Genomic DNA, 23,554 nt, shown 5'->3' with positions numbered 1-23,554 from the left:
CTCACTATGCGTTTTGACAGGCCTAAAGTAAATCCCTCTGTTGTCTTTAGAGAAATAAAACTGCTTCAAATGATCATTCTGATTTTACCATTAGCTTCTTCACTGGTAGTGGTAACTAGTTTATTCAAAAACATCCAGGAACAACATTTCATCACGGTACACTACTGCATGTTTGTTCTTATAAGACAGTCATGGTTGGCAAAGTTAATATAGAGAGGTGTTCTTTCTGTAGGTACTCTGCACAATATCAGGTATTTGAGCTCTATTAACTGAGATTATCAGACTGACATGCTGGGACACAAAATCTCTTTATAAACTCCTGAAAAAATTCATTTCACACCAAATACCATGTTTAAAAAGTACATTTTATTCTAATAGAAATAACCAAGAAGTATGACAACCAATTTTTCAAAAGCTCTTGTACTTGCAAGCTAAAAATCAAACACAAGTGATTTATATCTTGCTTGCTTCTTTCTTCTGTTGTCCAAGTGAAAACCATCACAAAGAGTAAATTTCTTCATTTTACTAGAAAAAAGGCATTATGCTGTCAACCTTCATATTGAAGGCAAATGCTTATTTTACATTTCAGTAACCCAGAAGAAAATTTTATGGTCTCCTCCAACTGCACATAATGGAAGAGTTCTGTGCCACGTCAAACCAGATCCTACAGCTGCAGTTCCAGTAAGGATGGGCTGTAAAAAATAGAGAGAAATATATCAATACAACTTCCCTTACAAATGATGTCTAAACTGCAGATATCAAATTGCATAGACAAAAAAAAACCACCACAGATTAAGTACTCCTTAACAAATATAGTTAAAATACAACAGAAATTCTACTGAAAAATGTGAATCCCTGCTACATAGTTCCAGTAGCTGCTTACAACATTTAAGTAACATACAGCAAAATATTCCGTAATAACAAATAGTTTCAACTCTTTACATTAGCATAAACACTATTATTATAAAGGCATGATATCAAACTTAGAAACCTTTTACAATGAAATTACTTCTCTTATTTCAATGTATTCATAACTAGTATGTTTGGAGGTAATATTTTTACTATAGGAATTGCAAATACATACCGACTCCAGCAAAACTAAAATATTTCCTATGCTTTGCATTTCCATTAATGATTTAAAATATAATTAGTTAAAACCATAAAAATATACCACTAGGTGTTTTTAGCCTCCTAAGAACTAGAAATATTGCCAGATTAATTAAATATCAGGTTAAAGGTGTTCTTCTTCCCCTTAGAACTGATATGGCAAACCAAGCTAAAACATATAGATCAAGCAGCTTATAAACTAGCAGTTTAAGTATGCACCAATTTTTTTTTTCTTTAGCATGAATGCCACAAACCAAAATAAAATAAAACGGGTACACGGGAACAGCAGTTCTGAATGGTTTGGGCTAGTTTTTAATTGTAGCTTTAAGTAACATGAATCTGATCTGAGGAGAACAGATGCAACTCCAGTCAAAAATTCACCTGGGGGTGTCCTAAATGATGAACCAGCAATTGAGTAGTTGTCTTTCCTGGATATCCAGTGGTTGCAAACAGATTTTCATTCGCTCGGGACCACCTATGAATAAAATGAATCCACCTATGAATAAAATGACTGTTCTTTCCAAATACCCCTGTCATAGTAGCAGAAGTGCACACAAAGTGGAGTTCTCTCCCTTGGGACTAACTGTGAAGATGTCACGTATTCTACTAACAGCAGAGAAACAGATTTAGTGAATTAACTTGTAAATGATTCCCTACCCACAGCCCCATATGCACAGTGTTGTAAAACAAACAAAAAAAAAAAAGTATCACATGAATGCTACACATATATACTAAACGTGGGTCATTCACAAATTTCAGAAAGTTTATACACCCACTCCCCCTAAAAATTACTTAAGTGAGATACAACCAGGTTACTAAACTCACAACTGTTTCATAGATATAGACTTAAATAGATAAACCCCATAAAATCAAGACAACATTTATACCTGAATAATCTGGCTCGGTCAACATGGACAGGTCTCTTATCCTGTGGATAACTAAAACAGACATTCAAGGTAAAAAACTGCTCTGCAAACAACTACAGCTCATACTATAAGCACTAAAAGTACAGTGAAATACACACTGTCTACTCTCTGTGAAGCAGTTGAGGGAAAACCAGAGCATTCCTGCAGTTTTAATCTCATTTTGGAGTAGGAAAACTGAAGTAGTTGTCCAGTTTATTATGGATCAATAGTTACCTACTTATGACTTGGAATGAAATTTTAACAAACACATACAGTGAGAGGCAAACGGTAGTGAGATACTATCTCAAATGGACAAAAAGACAATGTAACATTTTTAACATAAAATATTGATAAAGAGGAAAAAAAGAATACCAGGGAATTGTTTGTATCAATATCATAACTCCTGATAATTGTTCATTTATTTAGCTTATTTATTGGGCCTACAAAGATGAGTAAGGGACTGGAGCATCTCTTACAAGGAAAGGCTGGAGGAGCTGTGCCTGTTCAGCCTCGAGAAGAGATGGCTGAGAGGGGACCTCATCAATGTCCATCAGTATCTGGAGGGGGGTGTCAAGGGGATGGAGCCAGGCTCTGCTCCCTGCTGCAAGCAATAGGATGAGAGGCAGTGGGCACAAACTGATGCACAGGAAGTTCCTGAACATGAGGAAGAAATTCTTTACTCTGCAAGTAACCGGGCACTGGAACAGTGTGCAGAGAGGGTGTGGAGTCTCCCTCACTGAAGATATTCACAATCCTGTGCCTTGTGCTCTAGGATGACCCTGCTTGAGCAGGTAGGTCAGACCAGCTGACACACAGTGGTCCCTTCCAGCCTGACCCATTTGTGATTCTGTAACAGCCATGCTTTATTAGCCAAGTACCTGCATTTCCTCATGAGGAGAATAAAGACACCTGTGCCATGGGCATAAAAATACCTGGAGCGAGTGATATCCCAGATCAGCCAATCACTTCCAGCAACTGCTCCAATTTTAAAAGTATTTTTTAAACACCAGTCTGCTGACATCAGTGGTGTTTGTTCACACTCCAGGGAGAGAATGGCCTGCTGTGTAATCAGGTCATAGAATCGTATTGTCCCATTCTTCTCTGCCACCATCAGCTGTTAAAAGAAATTAATAGTATGTGGTAAACTTAGTATGCAATGGAAATTAATTTTTTTTCTACTCTATAGAAAACCTAGAATATATTCAAACAAATATTAATAATACTTAATATTACTTAATTAATAAATGAAGTACAATTCTTCACTTCATACCAGAAAACTTTCTCTTGGACACTCTGTAACCAATAAATAAAAACCACTTTATACTACTGCTACACTGTTATACATAATGATTACATTATATGATTTCTATGTGTCTATAGATATCTAGGTGTATAATTTTGGTGGTTAGAAACACCAGTTCAGAGCCACCAAAGCACTGTGCTTTCATACAGCAAGAAGTTATTATTTTAACATTCAGCAGTTTCTGTTCTGAGCACAAAGAACCGACTGACACACAGTGCAGTAAAAAAGAAAGGGTTCTCAAACACTGGAACAGAGATGCCTGGGGAAGTGGTGGAGTCACCATCCCTGGAGGTGTTCAAGAAATGACTGTATATGGCACTTAGTACTGTGGTTTATTTGATATGATGGTGTTCAATCAAAGGTTGGATTTGAGGATCTTAGAGGTCTTTCCTAACCTAAATGATCCTATCATTCTAAGCAAAGTATTAATTAGTATGGCTGTAGAATCTGTAGAACCACTCTTACTGATATTATATAACATCTCTTACTTCATCCTATATACAGTTAGCAACATATTTTATCTCAACTTTTTCCATTACAGCAGTACACTCAAGCAGTTGTTTTTTAAGTACTGTAGAAAGAGCTTCCTGATTCAATTATAGAATCATAGAAGGATTGGGTTGGAAGGGAACTTAAAAATCCTCTAATTCCAATCCTCTGACATGGGCAGGGACACTCCCTACAAGGCCAGATCGCTCAGGGCTCCATCCAGCCTGGTCTTGAACACTTTGGGCAACCCGTTCCAATGCCCAGATGATGACACGAGATTTTTGTTAATGAAGAGAAATGGTTTTCAGATACTCATGAACAATAATTAAGAAAGGCAAAGAAGCATAGAAAAATACTCCAGTAATACCAGTTTGTTTGGAAAAACAGAACTGTCACCAAAATATGCTTTCCTGCAAACTAAAGGTCATGGTGCAGTAAGCATTTTGACCTGCAATAAGCTTTTCAGCAAGAACTAAATCTATCAAGTTTTATGAGTGTTGGAATGGGCTTTTCTTTAAAAAAAAAAAAAAACAAAAAACCAAAAAATCCTGTGCCTGTCTCTGATAATGGTCACAGAAAAGACATGCTAATAATAACTAAGACTGGCATAATATTGCAGTATTTTTGGGAAAATCTATTAATTTTGTTGTGCTAAAAAAGTTGCCCAGTAGCAAACAGCAGCTAACCCATTAAATTTTGATGCCACCTGAATCAACAGTTTTCTTAGTTAACAGTTTCCTTTCTTACTAAGGACAGATATTGATATTGGTGGAAAGTGTGATGAGATTAGAGATCCTCCTTCCCTACTGCTGTGTAAATATTTTGATATCTTATTTGACTGCTTTTCTCTGTTTTAAGTATGTGTTTTTGTGGTAACCAGAACAACCACATTTATCTGCTTAAGGCAGTTATTGATAGGCACAATAGTAATAATAAATCCAAGACTGCAGGGACTAGACCATTAATGAAACTGGATACTTACCAGCTGATTAATCCTCCTCAGTACAGTAACAACATAAGTATAAAATCACAGCCTATTGATTTGATTTTTCAGAACATATTTCATACACTTCAAGCAAGAGCAACAACAAAAATGTCTCTTGTTAACTTCAAACAGATACTTTTCAAAGCTTGGCAAGTTCTATAAAGAGTCTGTATTATTGGTGAACTGTGTTACCACGACTGAGAAAACTTGAGCTCTTCTCTGGTAACTGTCAGTTAATATGCAATCAGCAGAATAGTTATCAACGAATGATGTACCTAATCAAGAAGGAATATTTCTGATGGGAGGAGTAAGGGACTGAGGGTAAAATTACAAGAATGGCAATGAGAATTAATTCACAGTCTCTTCACATTAGTAGATCCAACCAATATCCAGTTACAGTGTAAACTAGGTCCTCAAACTTTAATGTTACTACAGCATCAAAGATTCACACTTTAGGTGTGTCCCCCCTCCTGTTATTTTAAAGGTGGTGAGGGAGAAAACCACAACCTTAAAAGCCTCCTCAGGATGCCAGCAAACACTCATTCCAGAAGAACGTAAAACAAAATGGGCCTTCTCATTTCCTTCCAAATCCCAGACCCTGGGGAGAAAAGAAAGAAAGAAAGAAAGAAAAAAAAAAGTAAAGTACTAAACTATTGCCATTTGACTGCAAATACATTAACTTCCAGTGCCTCAATATGTTCACAGAGGAAGTGACCGAATGAAATAGTGTTCATGCTGTATCACTCGAAGAAGTCATCGCAAGTGGCCAGTGCTGCAGATAGTGTATTTTAACACTGATGAGCAAGGCAGAGCCTCTGTTTAACTATTCAAATGATTTGACATTTTAAGTTATCTAGACATGAAATCTCAGTGAGATGTTCCCATTTTTTCATAAGTCAACACTACAGCCTTGTACTATACCATAAAGAGCAGTGGGGCAGTACAAAGCAGGAATGTCAGTGTTGGTTCAGTTGATACAAGCAACCTAAAATGAGGTACCAAACAACTTAAATCATCCATGTTGTCATGTAAAGGGCAAGACCCTTTATTAAACTATTTTGGCTGCCTAATATAACAGTTTCCAGTATTTCCTGGTAAGACAAGATTGAGTAATGGAAATATAAGAAACCAGAAATGAAGCTAAAGCAAACAGAAGGATCTATGGCAGAGGTAACACTAACCAGTAAAGGGTCCTGGAGAGCTTTCAACAGGTAAGTTGCATGTGCCAGTTTTACCTTTTCCTTTGGAAACACCTAAAATACATATCTGGCAGCTATAAAAAATTAAATAATCAGTATTTGGCCAATATGGATGGACAGGAAAGTGTAATGCTGAAACACCAAAACTAGGTTAGGTGATGGGTGCGTTTTCTTTGGATGTGTTCAATAAGAGTGGTAATGAGCCATGGAACTACTTTGTTTCTAAAATGCAACAAAACCAAAACTGAGACTTATTTCACCTCACAGCCACTGCTCACTTCCCTCTTTTCCTACAAAATCGATAGCTGAGTTGTAGGGACAAAGACATCACAGTTGTGAACATCAGTCTGAACCACAAGGCTACATGTTATTTATATATATTTGGACACTGAAACATACACATATATCCTTCCTCTCTGACATGCAAAACTTGAGAAACAGCCAATTTTTTAAGTAGTGTTCTGCCCAGTCTTTAGAGCTAGATGAGTGGCTACGTACTATTATTGTTTATTCTAGAGGATTTTTGCTGACTTCCTCCACACTTTTTCAGTTTATATCTCACCAGGGTGCATAGAGCCTTATATTTAAGAGATTTAAAAAAAACTCTTAACCAATACATCATAAGTCTAGACAAAATATATGGGAATAAAGTAAATATATTTAATGAACAATGTTGTTTTCTTATGCCAAACCACAACAGATCAAATATTTGTTCTCCCCGTAGAAAACACAGGGTCTCTAATCTTGAAGAATCAGTGTGCTTACTAAAAAAAGTCAAAACAAAAACCTGACAAGTGTTTAAAAAATGAAATATCTACTTGATTAGGTAATTTAGAAACATACAATACTTTCTTCTACGGCCAAAAATTTTGCCTTGTAGATTTGTCCAAGTCAAATCAACACTCCCCATGTGTATTTACTGTGCAGGGAGAAAATTATGATACAAGAGAAGATGGTGAATCATTTTGGCAAAAGGAATATGCCATTATGTTTCCTTCCCTGAAGTGAGTGATGTTATTAGGTGTTGAGACAGAAATTTATGCTTTTTACCTCCATAACTTTGTTATTTATAAAGTTACCAAATTTGTAGATTTTACTTTGTAAGAATGGCAGGACTGTTAGTAACAAACAGTATGGTGAGGAGAAGGTCTAAAAGCCTCTTTTATGTTTTCTTTGTTGATACCAAAGATAATATTATTTGGTTTTGGGGAAAAAAAAGCTATAACCCCCAAAACACAAACCAGGCAATACATATCAAGATAGATCCTTGTCTGAATGCATCATGTCTATACAATTACATATGTGTTCAATTAACTCTTTTCAATATTTCTTTGTGAAAAAACCCAAGTAAAAAACGTGCAAATCCCAACAATTTAGCCAAACTGATTTTCAATTCCTAAATTACTCAGTAATCATAACCAAATCAGCTACAGATGCTGTCTCCCCATTTTGTCCACATTCCTATTATGTAAATCAATCCAAAAAGACTGAGGATTTTGTCTCCCATTCAAAGCTCTTGAAACTTTACTAATACTACCATGACTTTATACCAAACTAAAAGAACTGTCTGTTTTTCTCCAAACATCCTTATCTTTTTTAACCCTGCAATGTGTCACTCTCTTACTGCTTCTCTTCCAAGCAACTATCGTGGCATAGACTCGTCACTGAGCTTGTGGTATTTTTTTCTGATATTTTAAAAAAAATCCACAAAAAATTTATTGGAGAAAAGTTTGAATAAACACAGTTAAAATAAGTGCCCAAGTTTGATTAATGTATAGTCTTAAAAATAACACCTAATCTTCTCAGTAAAATAATTATTTTTTAAGTAAATAAGGACTGAGAAATTATTTACTGCAGTATTCAGAAAACTTAAACCAACTCAAATCCAGACAGTTGCAAATGCTGTTAAAGAAAATTCTTGAGATACTAATACCTTTCTCTTGTCACTCCAATCCTATAACTAACAAACAAATGAAAACGGTAATTATCTTACAGCTTGAAGATATTAAAATTACATTGACCCAATTATATCGTGTATGCATGAATTGAATATGGATGCATATGTGCAGCAATATCATCATACAGTGGACTTTTATTGCAGCTAGCAAAGTACCTCATTAGAGCTCTGAAAACTTGTGGCAATGGAGATGATCCTTATCTTCTAATTTTCTGAATTATGAATAATTCCAACTAGCAGAACCAACTGCTAATTGTTGCAATAGTGAATGAATTAAACCAGATTGCAATCTTCAGGCATTTCTCAAATCCCCAGAAGATTGAAGTAAAAATGGGAATTCTTCCAACAAAAGATTTCTAACAATTTTAGTGAGTGGTGGGGGCTAGAAGAAACCTTCACATCTGATTTCCAACCATAAAGCATGATCAACTATACTTGATCCATTACTCAAAGATTACTCCTGTCCAACGTGGTTTTGTTGTTTTTTTTTTTTAATATCTAACTTAAATACATTTCTTTATATCTCCATCAGACATATTCCATGTGTGAGTAAAATCCTATCACTCTTGAAAAGCCTAGAGGACTATGGAGAAGGGCAAGATTCCTGTTTGCACAAAGGTGAAGCTGTTCCTCACTGAGCACAAGGAGTGAGAAGGTCTCAGAAAAGCAACATGAAAGTTGCTTTAGAGTAGAGCATTAGGAAATACTGCAGAGAATACAACCAACAGTGGCTTTCTCTAAGGTCTTCTGCCAACTCCATATGGATTTGGCTATCACAGATCTGGAGGGTACTAGGCAGGATATGAAAGGCTGAAGTGGAACTGTAGAGATTCCTCCGTCTGGTCAGAACAAGAGAAAGGTGTAATATTTAAGTTTTTATGAAGTCTTTTCAGAGGAAATGTACAAACATTCCTTCAGAAAGCTGACCCATGTTCACCATTTTCTTTTGGTGGCCAAAAGAAATGTCACTGCTTCTAAAGAATTAGTGATTAGAGTATTTTTAGTGCAATTCTACTTCACAGCGGCAAAAAAGTTTTGAGTTGTGAGATCAAGGCCAATAAAGATCATGTCCAAGAAACAGGAAGTGCTGAGTGACACAGCAGCAATGTAAAAGTAAGAACTTTGGATATAACCAGTATCCAACTCTGTCTGTCCTCCAGCCAAAATGACTGAACTCCCCTCTGAGATGTCACAGTTGCAGCAGCTTGAGGCAAGACTATTTAGTGGATAAAAACTGCAAATCTCACTTCCCTAGAGGCTTCTGATGAACTTAAACCTAAACTTTCTCTTGAGTGAAAACCAGGGAAGACCTAACCATGCTTGTATATAGTCAGTACATAATAAAGTTTTAAAACAACTTTTCAGTAAGACTTAAAAGTGGAACTCAAGACTTGTAGTAATTGTTCTAGAACTTTATTCCACAGGCATTAGCAGATTTTGTATCCTAAGAACAATTTCATGATAGAAATTCAGTACAGACAGAAGAATTATTCCTCTTCTTACATTACTACTGAAGCAAATTACAGAGTAAGTAAAGAATGATTTTGGTAAGTCCCAAGGAATGCATTTTCCATCAGTTTTGAAAGTGTAACCTTTAAATTCAATAGAAAAACTCTTCATGCCCCACATGCATGAATGGAAAAAATAAGAACTCAAGTAGCCAAAAAAAATCCTACTTATTTCCCATGGCTTTTAACCAAAGACTTTATGGTTTATGGCATAAAATGTCTTTCATAGGTACTAAGCTGCAATCTTGTTAGTATACATTAATTACATACATTTTATTTCCCTTTAAATTAGTATCAATTAGACAACTGGTTTTAAAACCGTTTTCTTTCATCCCAGGAAAGCTGAGCATTTCATAAAAGAAACAGGAAAAGGCCACAGAGTCAAACACTTTTTTACTGAATAAGCCAAATATGAGTTTAGATTTAACAAAGAAATCAAGGATAGGAAATAAATGAGAAGAAGACACAGCTAAGTCATACATTTCTACTATTCATTCCTAATGATTTTGTTGGAAATACTGACTAGACATCTATGGAAAAACTGCCTGCTCATTAGAGTAGAGAAAGTCAAAGACGATGCTTTCCCAATTCTCTTACTGCCCTACTGCAATGACCTGAAAAACTTGCATAGCCCTCCTGATCTCTCCACCTGCACTGGAGAGGAAAGAGGAGCAGCTTGACAGATTCTTGCACACCACTAGAAGATGGGTGACCTTTTGACAAGGACAAACTCCTGCATCAAAAACCTTTACCCAGCAGGCTTCAAAGCATTCAACCATGCTTCCCTTATACTTTCAGCTATAAGAACCTGCTTCAAACCCAGGTATCCAAACACTTGGGTTGTAGCAGCTGTAATCATGGTATTTTGAGCTGCCACTACCATTGTATCAGGGTGGTGCTGTCTTCAGGCAATGTCATCCCACTCTTTGGTAAGGCTAATTCACTTGGGTAGATGGACAAGTTCACATACTGACTCTCACTGACTTTAAACTCAACCCACCCACTCGAATACATAGAGAAGGTCTGTACAATTCAGCACTGAGCTGTACGTGTCTGCTCTCTCCTATTCTCATTTTATTCCTATCCCAGAAAGGGGAAAATAGTGTATGTAAATCCAAGGCAAAAGTTTTCTTCGTTTTGAATCTAGCTGATTCAAAATATTGCTTTGAAAAAAGACAAATCACAACAAAAAGCCAGTTCACAACCCAAGTTAACAAGAACAGTCCATTTCTTATCTTGTTAATGGACTAGTCTTGTTAGAGGCCCATGAAGGCACACAAAAAATAAAATATAAATACTTATTTATTTAAGTGGACATATAAAACATTCACGGATAGAAAAACTTCAATACTAGTTTTTCAATAGTGTTTTGAACAAAATGCATACCTGCAGGTGTGATCATCACTTACACTTGCAATTTCTTGACCTTCGTTGGGAGCAAAGACGAGATCATTAATGTAATCTGTGTGGCCATCAAATGTCTGCCAAGCAGAAAAGAGAAATACTTTTACCTTAGAGCTGACTGTTCCACCAATGTATTTAACAGACCTGCTAATGGAAAGATGTGTGTTAAGATAAAACAATAATTTTAATACAAAGTAAAAAAGTTTTTATCAATAACTGGATTTCTTTAAAGTATCTAACTCATGCGTAGATTCATACTGCAGGTGAAAAGATTCCTCCCACTACTCCTTGTATTAGCACAAAGGTCAGTTTGATGCTTTTGCTTGACAGAGATCTGTGAATCACACTAGAGCTTTTTATCATTTTTTCAACCACTGAATTTAGAAGGTCGAAGATAGTGAATCTCAGAAAGGAAGAAGAGAATCACCAGGCAATGAATGCATTATCTACCTACACTGAAGAACTCTGATTACTGGTAAGTAACTCTGATCTCTGAATCTCTCATTAAATACACCTATGGTGTTTTTGAAAGAAATCTCACAAAATTTTTAGCCAGGCAAATTTCCATGTGTAGATGTATCTGTTCCACCCTCTTCTATTCAGTCTCACTGATTAAGTCTCAAGGCACAGCTGCTTTTGTTTTGCCCAGCAAGGTATCATAAAAATGAGACAAAAATATCCTCTTGATAACAGCATGAGACTGAGAGATTGCAGAGGAAAACAAGGTCGAATGAAAACAAGTTCCACAATTTTCTCAAAGAAAAACACACCACCTTTAAGTGTAGCTATTCTGAGGAACAAATGCAGAACAGATTAAAAAAAAAAGAAAATCTCAAGCACGCACAATAACTAAATCCCCCTCTCTAAAAGTTTTAAGAATGCCTCATCAATTCAATACAGAAACATTTGCAGCAGCCAACTTATTTTTTTCCAATATTTTTTGCCTTTATTTTATTAAAGTCTAATGGATTATACTAGAACTAATAGGCCCTAAGATGATGCTAAACTATTTAGACAGAATGCCAAGTCTTTTGACAATTTTCAGCATTCTGAATTCAAATATCCTGCCTCATTTTACTTCTACAGTTCTGATGAAATATGCTTTTTATTAAGCAAAATTTGAAACAGGACAAGGAAGCCATAATTCATTTCCAAATGAAAACCTCAAAAGAAGAAAAAGGTTTCACGAAGATCCATCAGTCATATTTTACCTTTTGTTTTTTTGTTCTGGGCTTGATCCAACCCATAAATTTTGGATTAGTCGTGTCGACAGAGTAATGGAAAACTCAAGTGTGCTTCAAGTTCCTTGTTGATAATTACATCAAGACAGTTTTTCCATGGGGAAAACAGAGTAAGGTTACTCTGTCTATCCCTCCAGAAGCAACACGTACTAATTGTTTACTATAAAAGACAAAATGTTCAGAGATTACATTCTGAACGTAGTCACATACTTCCTTCAGCTTTGTTTCCATGGTCTGGACCTCTCCTGAAGATCCCATGTGTCACAAGTGTGCACCATATAATAGATCAAAATTTTCCACATGTTCGTCATGAGTTCAACCTCAGGTTTATGAAATAGGTTTTCTGAGGTATCAGTTAACTGTTAATAAGAGGCCACTGTATCGAACTTTACTGAAAGCCAGATCAGCATAGCTCACCCAGAATTTGTGAACATCTGGGATTTTGCATGTGCTTTAAATCAGAGTTAGGTGTTACTTTTCTTGGCAAGAAATCTAGAGTACCATAATTGTTCAGATATAAGAAATTAATTGATTGCCAGAAAGGGCTTTCCACACTTTATATCAAAAAATCCTAGAAGAGAGTCTCAAAGACAACTTTTACTGACATAAACACACTAGTCCACATTCTTTCTTTTTGTTAATGAGTTCCTCACTAATAGGTAAAAATATGTATTCTTAGCTGTTTTCTGATTATTTTAAACATTAGACCAAGCCTGACCCATATAAAATACATTATGTATTTTCACTTTTTCCTCAGCCAGAGTACATCCTTAATAAATTTTTTGGACAGCTAATTTCAGTGGTAGAGCTGGCATAAACAAAGCTAATAGCTTTACTGTTAAATTCAAGCCAACACTTCTCATTTGTATTGCATATGCACCAAACAATCATAGAATCATTAATGTTGGAAAAGACCTCTGAGATCACTGAGTCCAAACACGAATTTAACACTGCCAGGTCCATCCCTAAGCACCACATCTATAAGGTGAACACAGAGATCACACTGCTTCCCTGGGCAGCCTGTTCCAATGCTAGACCACCCTTTTACAGAATAATTTTTTCCTAATATCCAATCTGAACCTCCTCTGGCATGACTTGGGGCTGCTTCCTCTTGTCCTATCACTTGTTGGCTGGGAGACTTGTTTGCTGACCTCCACCTGGCTACAGCCTCCTTTCAGGTGGTTGTAGAGGATGTAAGGTCCTTCCCAAGCCTTCTTTTCTCCAGGCTAAACAACCCCAGTTCCCTCAGCTGGACTTTCCCTCATAGGACTTTTGCTCCAGACCCCTCACCAGCTCCACTGCCTTCTCTAGACATGCTCCAGCACCTCAATGTCTTCCTTGTCCTGAGTGGCACAAAACCGAAGAGAGGATTCAAGGTGCCAAGTACAGAGGGATAAACACTTCCTTCCTCCTGCTGACCACACTATTTCTTGTGGCCTTATTAACCCAAAATAAATTAAAAATTAGAACTTAGATGTTGAATTTAGCTCACTAGAGTCTGTAGTACCAAATTTATCCCATTGTTTCATTATTTCAACTTATTATCGATCCATTAACTAATATTAAAGAAACTTTACATTCTGCTAAGTTAAAAGATTTAATTCACAACTTAACATTAAAGCTTTTTATCTGAAATTCACAAAACTGTAGATATTACAGAAACAGATAACTTTAATACGGAATGACAGACATCAACTCACAAGCAAAGAGCATAAAGAACCTTTAGAACTAATTTGTCAGAAATCCCACCAAGCTGACTAACTATGTCAGTTATCCCACTGCTCAGTGGCAAAATCGTGTATGATCAACACTAAAAGAAGGAAATTTAAAAGTATGAATGAAGCAACACAAAAAGCAATTTCTTTCAAGACATTTAGTAGCATCCATCTTTACTTCTTATGCCTTTATTCATTCTATTATCAGTATGGTCCCATAACTGACATCCACAATTCACTTAATTTCAGTATGTCAAATCTCATTGTCTTACTAATATAAATTAACACACCAAAAATAAAAGTCTATTTTTTTCTCCTTTATACCCAGTAAACCACTCTCATCAAAAGAGGCACTATCATATTCTAAAGCAGTAAAAGCCAAGGAATACTCTCTCCCCCTTTTTTTTTTTAATTAGCTTTGCTTACTGTTAACTAAGACCTCACCAAAAATCTTTACACTGGATAGCACACACATCTAATTAACAGTAGTACCTGGATTGGGACATTGCTTCAAAGGAAGAATTTTGAAGAAAATCAGAAGATCATGTAGGTGATAATTACAGAAATTCCCACTTTAAAGACAGAAAGGTATTTACAATACAATTATTACCCTAGAGATGATGGACCTAAAATCTCTCACAAGTGGAGTAGAAGGATAGTTAAAGATTAGACTTTACTAAAAACTAAATAATCTTTTAAAAATCACATTAGCTGCCCTTACCTTAAATTCATTCTTGTCCTGCAGGTCTGAAGTAAACAGCCTTAACTTCCTATCAGAAGCTGCAGTACAAAACCTACACTCAACAGACAAAATAAAGGCTTGTCAGTCAATCAATATTGCAATGGTTGCCTTTTAATCAATCAAAGATGCCTTTTCCTTCATCTTAAAAATGCAAAGAAAAAACAGATTTTGAAAAAAACCCAAAAGCATCTAACTCTTCTGCTTTGGCCACAAACAGAGTTATAACTGGAGCTTATCTGTAAAATAGTGTGCATCAAGTGCCAAGAAAATTATTCAGATATTTTTACGAAGCAAAATCTGGATCAATTACCAATCACCTAAAATATCCCTCATAAATGCTGCTGACACTTTCCTTGGAAGAAGTTAAGTGGTAAGGCACAAAAAACAGCCCTCATTATCAGTGTTTTAGAATACTAAAATATAAAATTCATAAACCAATTTCTATGTAACATATTTTAACCCAAAAGACTGTATGAAAAGGGAGTAGTAAGCAGCTATGGTAATTTTGAAGAATCAAACGAACTACTGAGTACATTTTAATTCAGAAGTTTACACTTAATAGCTTTTGTGAGAGCCTTTGAGATGTAAATCTAGAAAATCTACAAAGTATCTAACCTACATTGAAACACAGCACATATGATGCAAATCAGTGCAAATAGCTTTATAAAGGGGGCCATTCAAATGATCTCAGATTTATTAAAGCTTGTAAAGAAATGGCTCCTCAGAGATTGTACAAAGAAAGAAACTCTGAGGTCCATAAAAATAATGAAAAAATATTATTTACAGCTTGCTCAGTAGGGAGAGGGTCAAGGGTCACAACAAGGAGGACAAAAACCAAGCAAATGAACAAAAAAAGACTATAAGAATAAATTCTCTACTGAAGAATTCAGAGATTCATCACTGATTTCTAAGGAGTTAGATTTCACTCATAAGCTTTGAACAGCCCAATATTAAGGACTTATGGAAAACAGGTAAGAGACAAGGACTCACTGTAGTTTTTTATTGTTAAGTACCTTATCTGGGGAGGTATAGCATCAAGTCTAGTTTCAGGACTCCATGCTATGGCATCAACTCTGATTCCATGGTGAAATGTTCTTAGTGTCTTATATTGCATGCCTTCCACTTCTGCATCCTCCTCCTATAGAAATATTGCAGTTAGCTGATTCAGAATAAGGTCTTGGTGACTTCTAACAAATCAGATTGCTACAAAATGGAAGGGCTTTCAAAATTACACATATTGGGATCTTTTCAGATCATAACACCTGTAAAGTGAAAACCTGGATCATCCAGAAAGCATGAACTTGAAATATTTAAGTACTTAGAAATACATTAAAGTATGAGTAAATTATGACTGATTGCAGTCTCAAGCCAGAGGCCAATGAAGAGCAGAAAAATCAGAACTGAGCTATGAAGATGCTGAGCTCATTCTCTGTACAGGCAGTATCTTCACAGATACAACTAAGGCCACTTAGAACAGCATGGCAATTTAATTTAGCACACACTGCAGTGAGAAGAAGCAATGGGAACAAAAGCAAACATGTAATTTCATCTGTCTTCTCTCTGAGTTGTTTTTACACCATGAAAAAATGCTGTCACTTCCAGAGCATCTCTTTTCAAACAGCAGGAGATAAAAAGGTGCCCTCTGTCATCTAATCCTAAATACAAGCTTGCTTATTCTTACCACTGGTCAGAACACCAGATAACAGGAAAAATGAAACAAGAGTTGGGATTATGGACTCTGTCAATAACCTGACCTCTAAAAAGCTTTTAAAAGTTTTCAGAACATCCCATGAAGCACCTCAAAGGATATTCCTACACAATTTTCTCTATGTGACAATTCTGCTGTAAGATAAAGAACCTCTCTGTATGCCCTCTACATAATGTAGAGGCCAAGATGAAGCCAGCTGAGGATGCATGAAATTACCCACAGTTTTTCAATGCGTCTCAACAGGAAGAAAGAATAACATTTTCCTCTCCTACTCTGAAATCCTCATTGACTCCACATGTGGAAGGGAAGGGAGGATATAAAAATTATAAAAAAACACCTTGTGTCAGTGGTTGTCAAAATTTTAATTACTTCCTTTTCAAGGCCTACACCAGAAACAAGGTAGTGAGCAACAGAAATGTCAGTATGTTTTTGTGGTTAGCACTAGGTGCTCTTCAGAAAATTTCCAACAGTAAGACCATGGGGAATAATAATAATAATAATAATAATAATAATAATAATAATAATAATAATAATAATAATAATAATAATAATAATAATAATATCAGCTACACTATTAATCATAGTAGGCAAATTACAAAAATAATATTGTATAATAAAGAAGCCAGATGAAGGAAAAAAGCTTAGAAATTCCAAGCAATTGTCTTCATTTGATTGTCAAGCAGCTAGGCAAAAAAACCCCCATCTAATGAAAAGCATTTTATCCAGTATAAAAATATATAATACTCAGGATTTTCCATTTTAAAATTTTTCACAATATAATTGTAAATAACTTGAAGGTAAGAAATTTTACTGTTTCCAACAGTCTGTGAGGGAGATCCAGTAAAAACAATTGTGAGAAGAAAAAAATTAGGTAAGTATTTCTACAGTTCATCCCTAAAAAGACATACCTACAATATTAGCACAGATATATTAGTATTTTACACACATATATACATATACATATATACATTTCTATTTTCCTGAAATACAAGTATCCTAGCCTTACTAGTGTAATAAAAAAGTAAAATTCTCCCTTGTTTAGGAAAGGGAGAGGAGGAAACAGGAAAGTGACCAGAGTCTTCCTGCAGTAGAGGCGCTGGCAAAATCAGTTTCAGGGGCATCTAACAAAAACAACTAACCTGAAATCTGCAAGTCCCAACAACCACGTAATTGTTGCCACCATAAGCAATGAGGGAACATGAATCTCCGCTGTCAAATGGATTGAATTTTACCACGTGCACATAATCCTCACAATCCACAGTGTAAGAAGTGTTTCTTGTAGAATCTTGCTTCATTTTCAGTCAACTAAGTCAAGGTATCACAGAAGCGATGAAAGGACGAAAATCCACATTCCTACACAAAAATTTTAAAAAATTGCATGAATAAAAAATGTAAAGTGTTTGTGGCAGAGCAAATAAATATTTCCTATAACATGTTCAAGAACACAAAAGCTGTATTTAAGCTTATTAATATAGCCTGTTTGTTTCATCAATCAAAATATTGACTACACTAACATACATTCAAAACTGTCTCTTACAGACTTCAGCAATAACTGCAGATCTTGTGCTACCCCTGGCAACCCAACACCAATACAAAAAACCAAGTAACTGCACACGATCCAGAAGAGTCACATACAGCATTTTAGCATTTTCAACCAAATGAGAAGAAACAGTATGTTGCTACCTTCAAATTCTCTTTACTTCTCTACCTCTTTACAGACTGTGAGTCTAACTAAGAACCAAGTTAACCAAGGTTGCAAAACTGTAAATGAAAATACGGTTGTGCATTCAACCAGTTTTCATGAAAACCAGGTTTCTGTCCTAGAACACAAGAGGCCAAAACACACAATTGATTTCAGAATCAATTCCTTTTAGTCCCAGTACAGTTTTGACGTTAAAGTCTTTTTGGGAAATCAGACCTTTAACTACACACCACCTGGCAAACCAGCCTGAAATCTCAGACCTTTGACAGATTTTGGTGTGTGAACGATTGGAAGGTCTCAGCATCCAAGACTGGATGTTTTGCTTGGGAGCCAGCCAGGTCTGACAGAGGCATCCCTCAAACACAGAGAGGCTCTCCATAGTTGTGTGCTTGTGTATTAATTCATACAATAGTCCACTATATTACTGTAAACACTTTAGCCATATAACTTGGATAGCTTTGCTCCTAAAGCCAAAGGCAAGTTTTAGTTCTATCAAAAGTTTTCTTCCTCCAAGGGTTCCCATGAACACAAGCCATTATAGAATCTTACAATGTCAAGGGGTTGGAATGGACTTCAAGATCATGTAGTCCCAAACCCTGCTACCATGGGCAGGGATATCTTCCACTAGACAAGGCTGTCAATGCCTCATCCAACTGGCCCTGAACACTGCCAGGATTGGGACATTCATATCCTCCCCGGGCAACCTGTTCCAGTGGCTAACCATTCTCAGCGTAAAGAATTTCTTCCTCACGTGTAACTAAAGTTTGTACCCATTTCTCCTCGTCCTATCCCTACAGTTCCTGACAAAGTCTCTCTCCAGCTTTTCTGTAGTGCTGGAAGGTGCTGTGAGATCTCCACTCAAACTCTTCTCCAGTTGTTCTCCAGGCTGAACAACTCCAAGTTTCTCAGCCTGAATTATCGGCCACCAGACCAGCTGGAAAGCACCCAGATTACCATTACCTTCATTTTTTAGGAAGCACGATTAGGGCAAACGGACCGCGTGGATGCGCGTTACCTCCTCGCATCCATGCGCATCCTTTGCCCTCCTACTCCCTCCTTTTCCCTTCGGGGCCCAGCTGCTGCTCCCCAGCCAAGCTGCCCGAGCTCCCCCGGGCCGGGGAGTGCCCCAAGCCCGCTTCACACGCACCTCGGCGTCCCCGGCTTCCCGCACGGCCGCGCCGTTCCCCAGCAGCGCCCGCCCCGGCCGGCAGCAGCGGCAGCGGCGCGGCTGCTTCCGGGGCAGCGGCCCCGCGCCCATTGGGCCGCGCGGCGGATTTGAACGCGGCCGCCGCGCCCCAGCCCGGCCCGGCCACAGGGGCAACAGCTGCGCTCGGCGCCGCGCTGAGGGCACCGGGCTCAGGGCACCGCACTCGGGGCACCGCGCTCAGGGCACGGCAGCGCTCAGGGCACCGGGCTCAGGGCACCGCACTCAGGGCATGGCTGCGGGGCCTGGGGCGGCCCAGCCGGACCGCTCGGCTGCAATGGTAATGCCAAATCTGGCTTCTGGGTGTTAGGGGCGGCTCCGCAGGGGTTCGGGCTGTTTCGCTGGGAGCTGCAGGTATGGTTCCCCTTGGAAAGCTCGCAGGGTGGTGAGAAAGAAAAACTTTCGGAGAAGTTTTACTCTGCCCCACTTGACTTTCATCTTCATGGTGAGCCCCATGTGACGTTCACATTGTCAAGTGGGTTGTCCCTTTCAAGCGTTTTGGAGAAGTTGCTGTTGCAGTCGTGCTTGTTTCCCCATGTCTCCTGTCCTCCCTGCCCCTTGGCCACGCTTCCTCGTTTTGGTACAGTCGTGCCAATAAGCAAAAAACAAACGCGCTGTGGGCTCTGCCTCAGCTGTATGGGAAAAGGTGAAAGGTTGAGTTTTGTCTTTTGGAAGTAAGTGGGATGGTAATTGCTCCTGTAGTGTCACTGTAGTGTTAGGAAACTTTGTTTCAGAGAAGAGCAAATTTAAAGGCAAGCTTCTGCTACATTGTCATGTACCTTGTCTTGACAAATGTAAGAAGCTGAGAGAGGCCAAAGCATGTAGTAGTCCAATTATTGCTAGAGAAACTAAAAACCCCCAAATTAAAAAAAAAAAAAGGAAAAGACTGTATTGATAACAAAAAAGTGTTTAGAGTCATCTGTGTTAGCAACTCTTACAAATATTAAATCTCTTTTTTTCCAGGTTTAAAACATCCTCGTAGACACTCATCCAAATGTATAGCAAATGCAGAAAGTACTGAAGACACTCTGAGGCTGCTTTTGGAGACAAAGATTCGTATTTGTGATAACATTCCTTTGTGTTGGCATAATCTACAAGGAAATTAAGGGCTTCATGAAGGCGTGACATGCATAAGCACTTTTAGCCCCTTATCTTCATAGTTGCTCTGTCACAGTAAGGCAAATCTGGTTTAGTTGGAAGAGTTTATTCTAGAAACTTGGTCTTTAGGAAGATAGATACAACAGGGTTTGCATAGTTTGTAGGGACGTGAAGACCTGCATATTCCTCTGGCATAGTTATATTTGTTTTTCTCTTGATTATATCAATCTTCTAGTCTGGACAATGGTTACTTTCCAGCAAAAAATTTTACACTTGGTCAAGTGTTTCAGAAGACAATGGCCTTTATTTTCCAACTCTGAAAGGACTACTGTATGTGGAGCAGACTGCATGTTGATGGTGTTACAGCTGTCCATGGCTGAAGTCAATAAACAGGTTAGCACTCTTTTCAGTATGTTCTTGGTACTTGGCACACCTCAGACTTGTTTCCCTGGCTGCACTTAGTGCTTAGACGCCAACTTGAAATGACTTTTTGGTTGTTTCCTTAATGTTTGTTAAAACAAGATGTGTCTGAGGGCCAGATGCAGCAGGGCAAGAAAATGAATATGATCAAATGCACTATTGAAGCAGGCTTTAGAAAAAGGAGCTGCAAGACAAATGGGAGGGTGGAAGTGCTTTATGTGTATATTTGAGCTCTGGAGTTTAAACACTAGTGTATTTCTGCTGACCATGTCACTTTTGTTTATTTCCACCCTATGTTTCTTTTGTGCTATAGACCAGTGTGGGAGAACTATGGAATTTGGGGTGCATTTTTTTTTCCTGGGTGCTCCAAAAATATTTCTGAATGAATTTCTGTATGGACCTGTAAGTTGTGAGTGCGTGCCCAGTACCAGTAGGAATTTTATATGTGTGTACATGAAGTGTCAAGTGGTGAAGAGGAGATGTAACCCTAAAGTGTCTCTGAAAGAAGCATTATGGCTTGTCAGAGCTGGAGGATGTCTGAAACGTACCAGAAACAGTTGCAATGTACAATCAGGCCTTTGCCTGTGTCTCATCTAAGGAGAACTATTGCAATACTTGTTTTAATAACTTAAAGATACCTTTTTAGGTTAATTAACCTAATTATTGATGAAAACAATACTGACTGTTTTTGTAAGACTTATTTAAGTGGTGCATAGTAAGTCAAACATGTAGCACAAAGCTTTAGTGTAAGAGAACCAAAACAAACATACCAAATCAACAAACATACCAGAAACAAGGGAACCACATCAAAGTGAAATCCCTAAGCCAATAAAAACCCAAACAAACAGAAAACCTGCTTCAGTTTGTGCATCAGAAAAAAATTTGGGGTCTAAAATGTGCAGACTGGGGGTATCTCTTGTCTAAACATCAAGTATAAAACTGGTTAAGTCATCCCCCATTGTTAGAAACTATACAGTAAGGATACTAGAATGCCAAGATACTAAATTTGTACTTGTTGGAATGTAATATATTCCAGCCAGGAGCCTGGTGTCCTCACAATACCTGTGTAGATTAAAATGAGAAAATCAGTGTACATCAAAATTAACTCTTGGAAAACTGGTAAAAGACATTAATGGAAAACTACATATGGAGGTGATTGCTGTTTGTCATGTTTGTTGTGATTCTCAAGGGAAAACTGCAAACAGTTTTCCAAAGCCACCTCTTAAATAGGAACTAAAATGTGTTGTTCTACTGTATGCCAAAACTTATAGACATGAAAAGGTTATGGTTCATTGCTCCCTGTTTTCCTTACAGTAAGTTTTCTTCTTCCACTAGAGGTAATTAGTTTATTCTACTTTATCCTTTTTTCCCCTCTTCCAGATAATATTCCTCTCTTCCAGAAATATCTTTTCTTTCAGAGATGCTCTAACAAAAATTATAGCACTTATTTTCAACTAATTAATTTTGAAATGTTTAGCTTCTCCTTCAGATCTGAAGAAAGAACAAGTTTTCAAAACCCTGATATGTATTTTCTGATTATACTAGTTGGTCTAATAAGACAAACATTGGCTTCCATGTGCGGATTAAAATTATTTTAGCATTTGGATGTTCTGCTTCTGAAGCACAATTTCTTTAGATGGTATCCATTTTGAAGTTCACAATCTTAAAGCAAAATCTGTCTGGTTTATTTTGTCCAGCACTGAAGCTTCAAACTAAGATGCAGAGTATTAGTATTACAGTTGTAGGTATGTCCCTTGTTAGGTTTCTGATTTAAATACAGTAATTTTGGATTGTTAGCACCTGTAGAATGGAAATCTATTTTGGTAAAGTCAATTACTACAATAAAAATAACTTCATTAACAGGCTATTGAGTGGCTATATTGAGAAAAACCCAACACAGCCAACCTATCACAAACAACCAAATTACACTTCTCTTCCTTTAGGACCCTGGACAATTTTAATGGATTTGGTGTTTTAACTGGTACCTGTATTTGCAGTGGAAATGAAAAATAACAAAGCTTTTAGGAGAACTCTAGGAAAGTTTAAAACAGTCATAATCTATTAATCTTAAATTTCACCAGAATAAGGGTAGTAAAAACTGTGATAAACCCTGATCAAACAGCAGAGATGAAAGAAAAAAAATTAAAAATGTATGCTCTGAATCCCTCTGAAAATACTTTGGTTTGTGGCACAGTTGTAGCCATGTGGCATAAAGACAAGTGGCATAAGGTCTATGATGGGAGCAAATACCTTTCACCTAGATTGATTAGTACAGATCTAAAATCTAGGAACTTTTTCAAGAAGAACCTTCCTCAAGGTTTGAAATAGTACAAACAGTTTTCAAGATGAAGTTCAGCTGAGAGTAATTGCTTTAAGTTGATGGTTTGTACCTGTGGATCAGCAGGAGTAGAGGATGAGTTGTTAGGTCAGATAATCACCTGTCATTTTCAGACTATGGTTGTTTTAGCTACTGGGATGGGAAGCTGAAGTTTATAAAACAATTATTTTTCCAGAATCTGTGAGTTTAAGTTGTCAGACTTAAATGTGTTGTAAATCTCTTCTAGAATGAGAAGTTTGATACTGGAGGAAAAAATGCTTCGTTGTTGATTTTAGAAATATATTTTCCCTTTTGAAATCTGTGTTTCTCTATTTCTGATTTTGCATAAAAGCAGTTTTGGTATGTGTGTGTACATGAAATGTCAAATGGTGAAGAGGAGATGTAACCCTAAAGTGTCTCTGAAAGAAGCATTTAGTTTAGAAGGTTTAGTTCTGTTCTGTGCTTCCATGAGTGCATTTTGCATGCTGACTGAAGAATATTGTTCTGTTTGGTGTCTTGTATTTCTTCAAATGATTTCCCTAATTATCCT

At 37.2% G+C, this 23,554-nt stretch overlaps 2 protein-coding genes across 4 annotated transcripts in view; one reads left to right on the top strand and one right to left on the bottom strand.

Moving 5' to 3' along the window:
• Window positions 1–346: 346 nt before the first annotated feature.
• NUP37 (nucleoporin 37) lies at window positions 347–19,187 on the bottom strand. Of its 2 annotated transcripts, none has more exons than XM_066550007.1 (10): window positions 19,113–19,187; window positions 17,403–17,616; window positions 15,569–15,693; window positions 14,535–14,607; window positions 10,840–10,934; window positions 5,297–5,387; window positions 2,945–3,126; window positions 1,995–2,045; window positions 1,489–1,582; window positions 347–692 (listed from the first exon to the last, which is right to left on the bottom strand). In XM_066550007.1, exons 2-10 carry the CDS (start codon window positions 17,556–17,558, stop codon window positions 579–581), a joined length of 981 nt encoding a protein of 326 aa, XP_066406104.1. In that variant the 5' UTR covers window positions 17,559–17,616; window positions 19,113–19,187; the 3' UTR covers window positions 347–578. The 2 variants fall into 2 exon arrangements, with proteins under 2 accessions (XP_066406104.1, XP_066406105.1); XM_066550008.1 differs by lacking the exon at window positions 19,113–19,187 and adding an exon at window positions 18,926–18,945.
• Window positions 19,188–20,450: 1,263 nt separating this feature from the next.
• Window positions 20,451–23,554, top strand: part of PARPBP (PARP1 binding protein) — a 39,211-nt gene continuing 36,107 nt past the window's right edge. For both annotated transcript variants that reach the window (XM_066549658.1, XM_066549657.1), the window contains exon 1: window positions 20,451–20,660. In XM_066549658.1, coding sequence (XP_066405755.1) covers window positions 20,511–20,660 — 150 coding nt within the window. In that variant the 5' untranslated portion in view covers window positions 20,451–20,510. The remainder of the gene's footprint in view (window positions 20,661–23,554) is intronic.

The sequence above is a fragment of the Molothrus aeneus genome, chromosome 5 (genome assembly GCF_037042795.1).
Source record: "Molothrus aeneus isolate 106 chromosome 5, BPBGC_Maene_1.0, whole genome shotgun sequence".
Taxonomy (NCBI): Eukaryota; Metazoa; Chordata; class Aves; order Passeriformes; family Icteridae; genus Molothrus; species Molothrus aeneus.
This window is presented reverse-complemented; position numbering and strand designations above follow the sequence as displayed.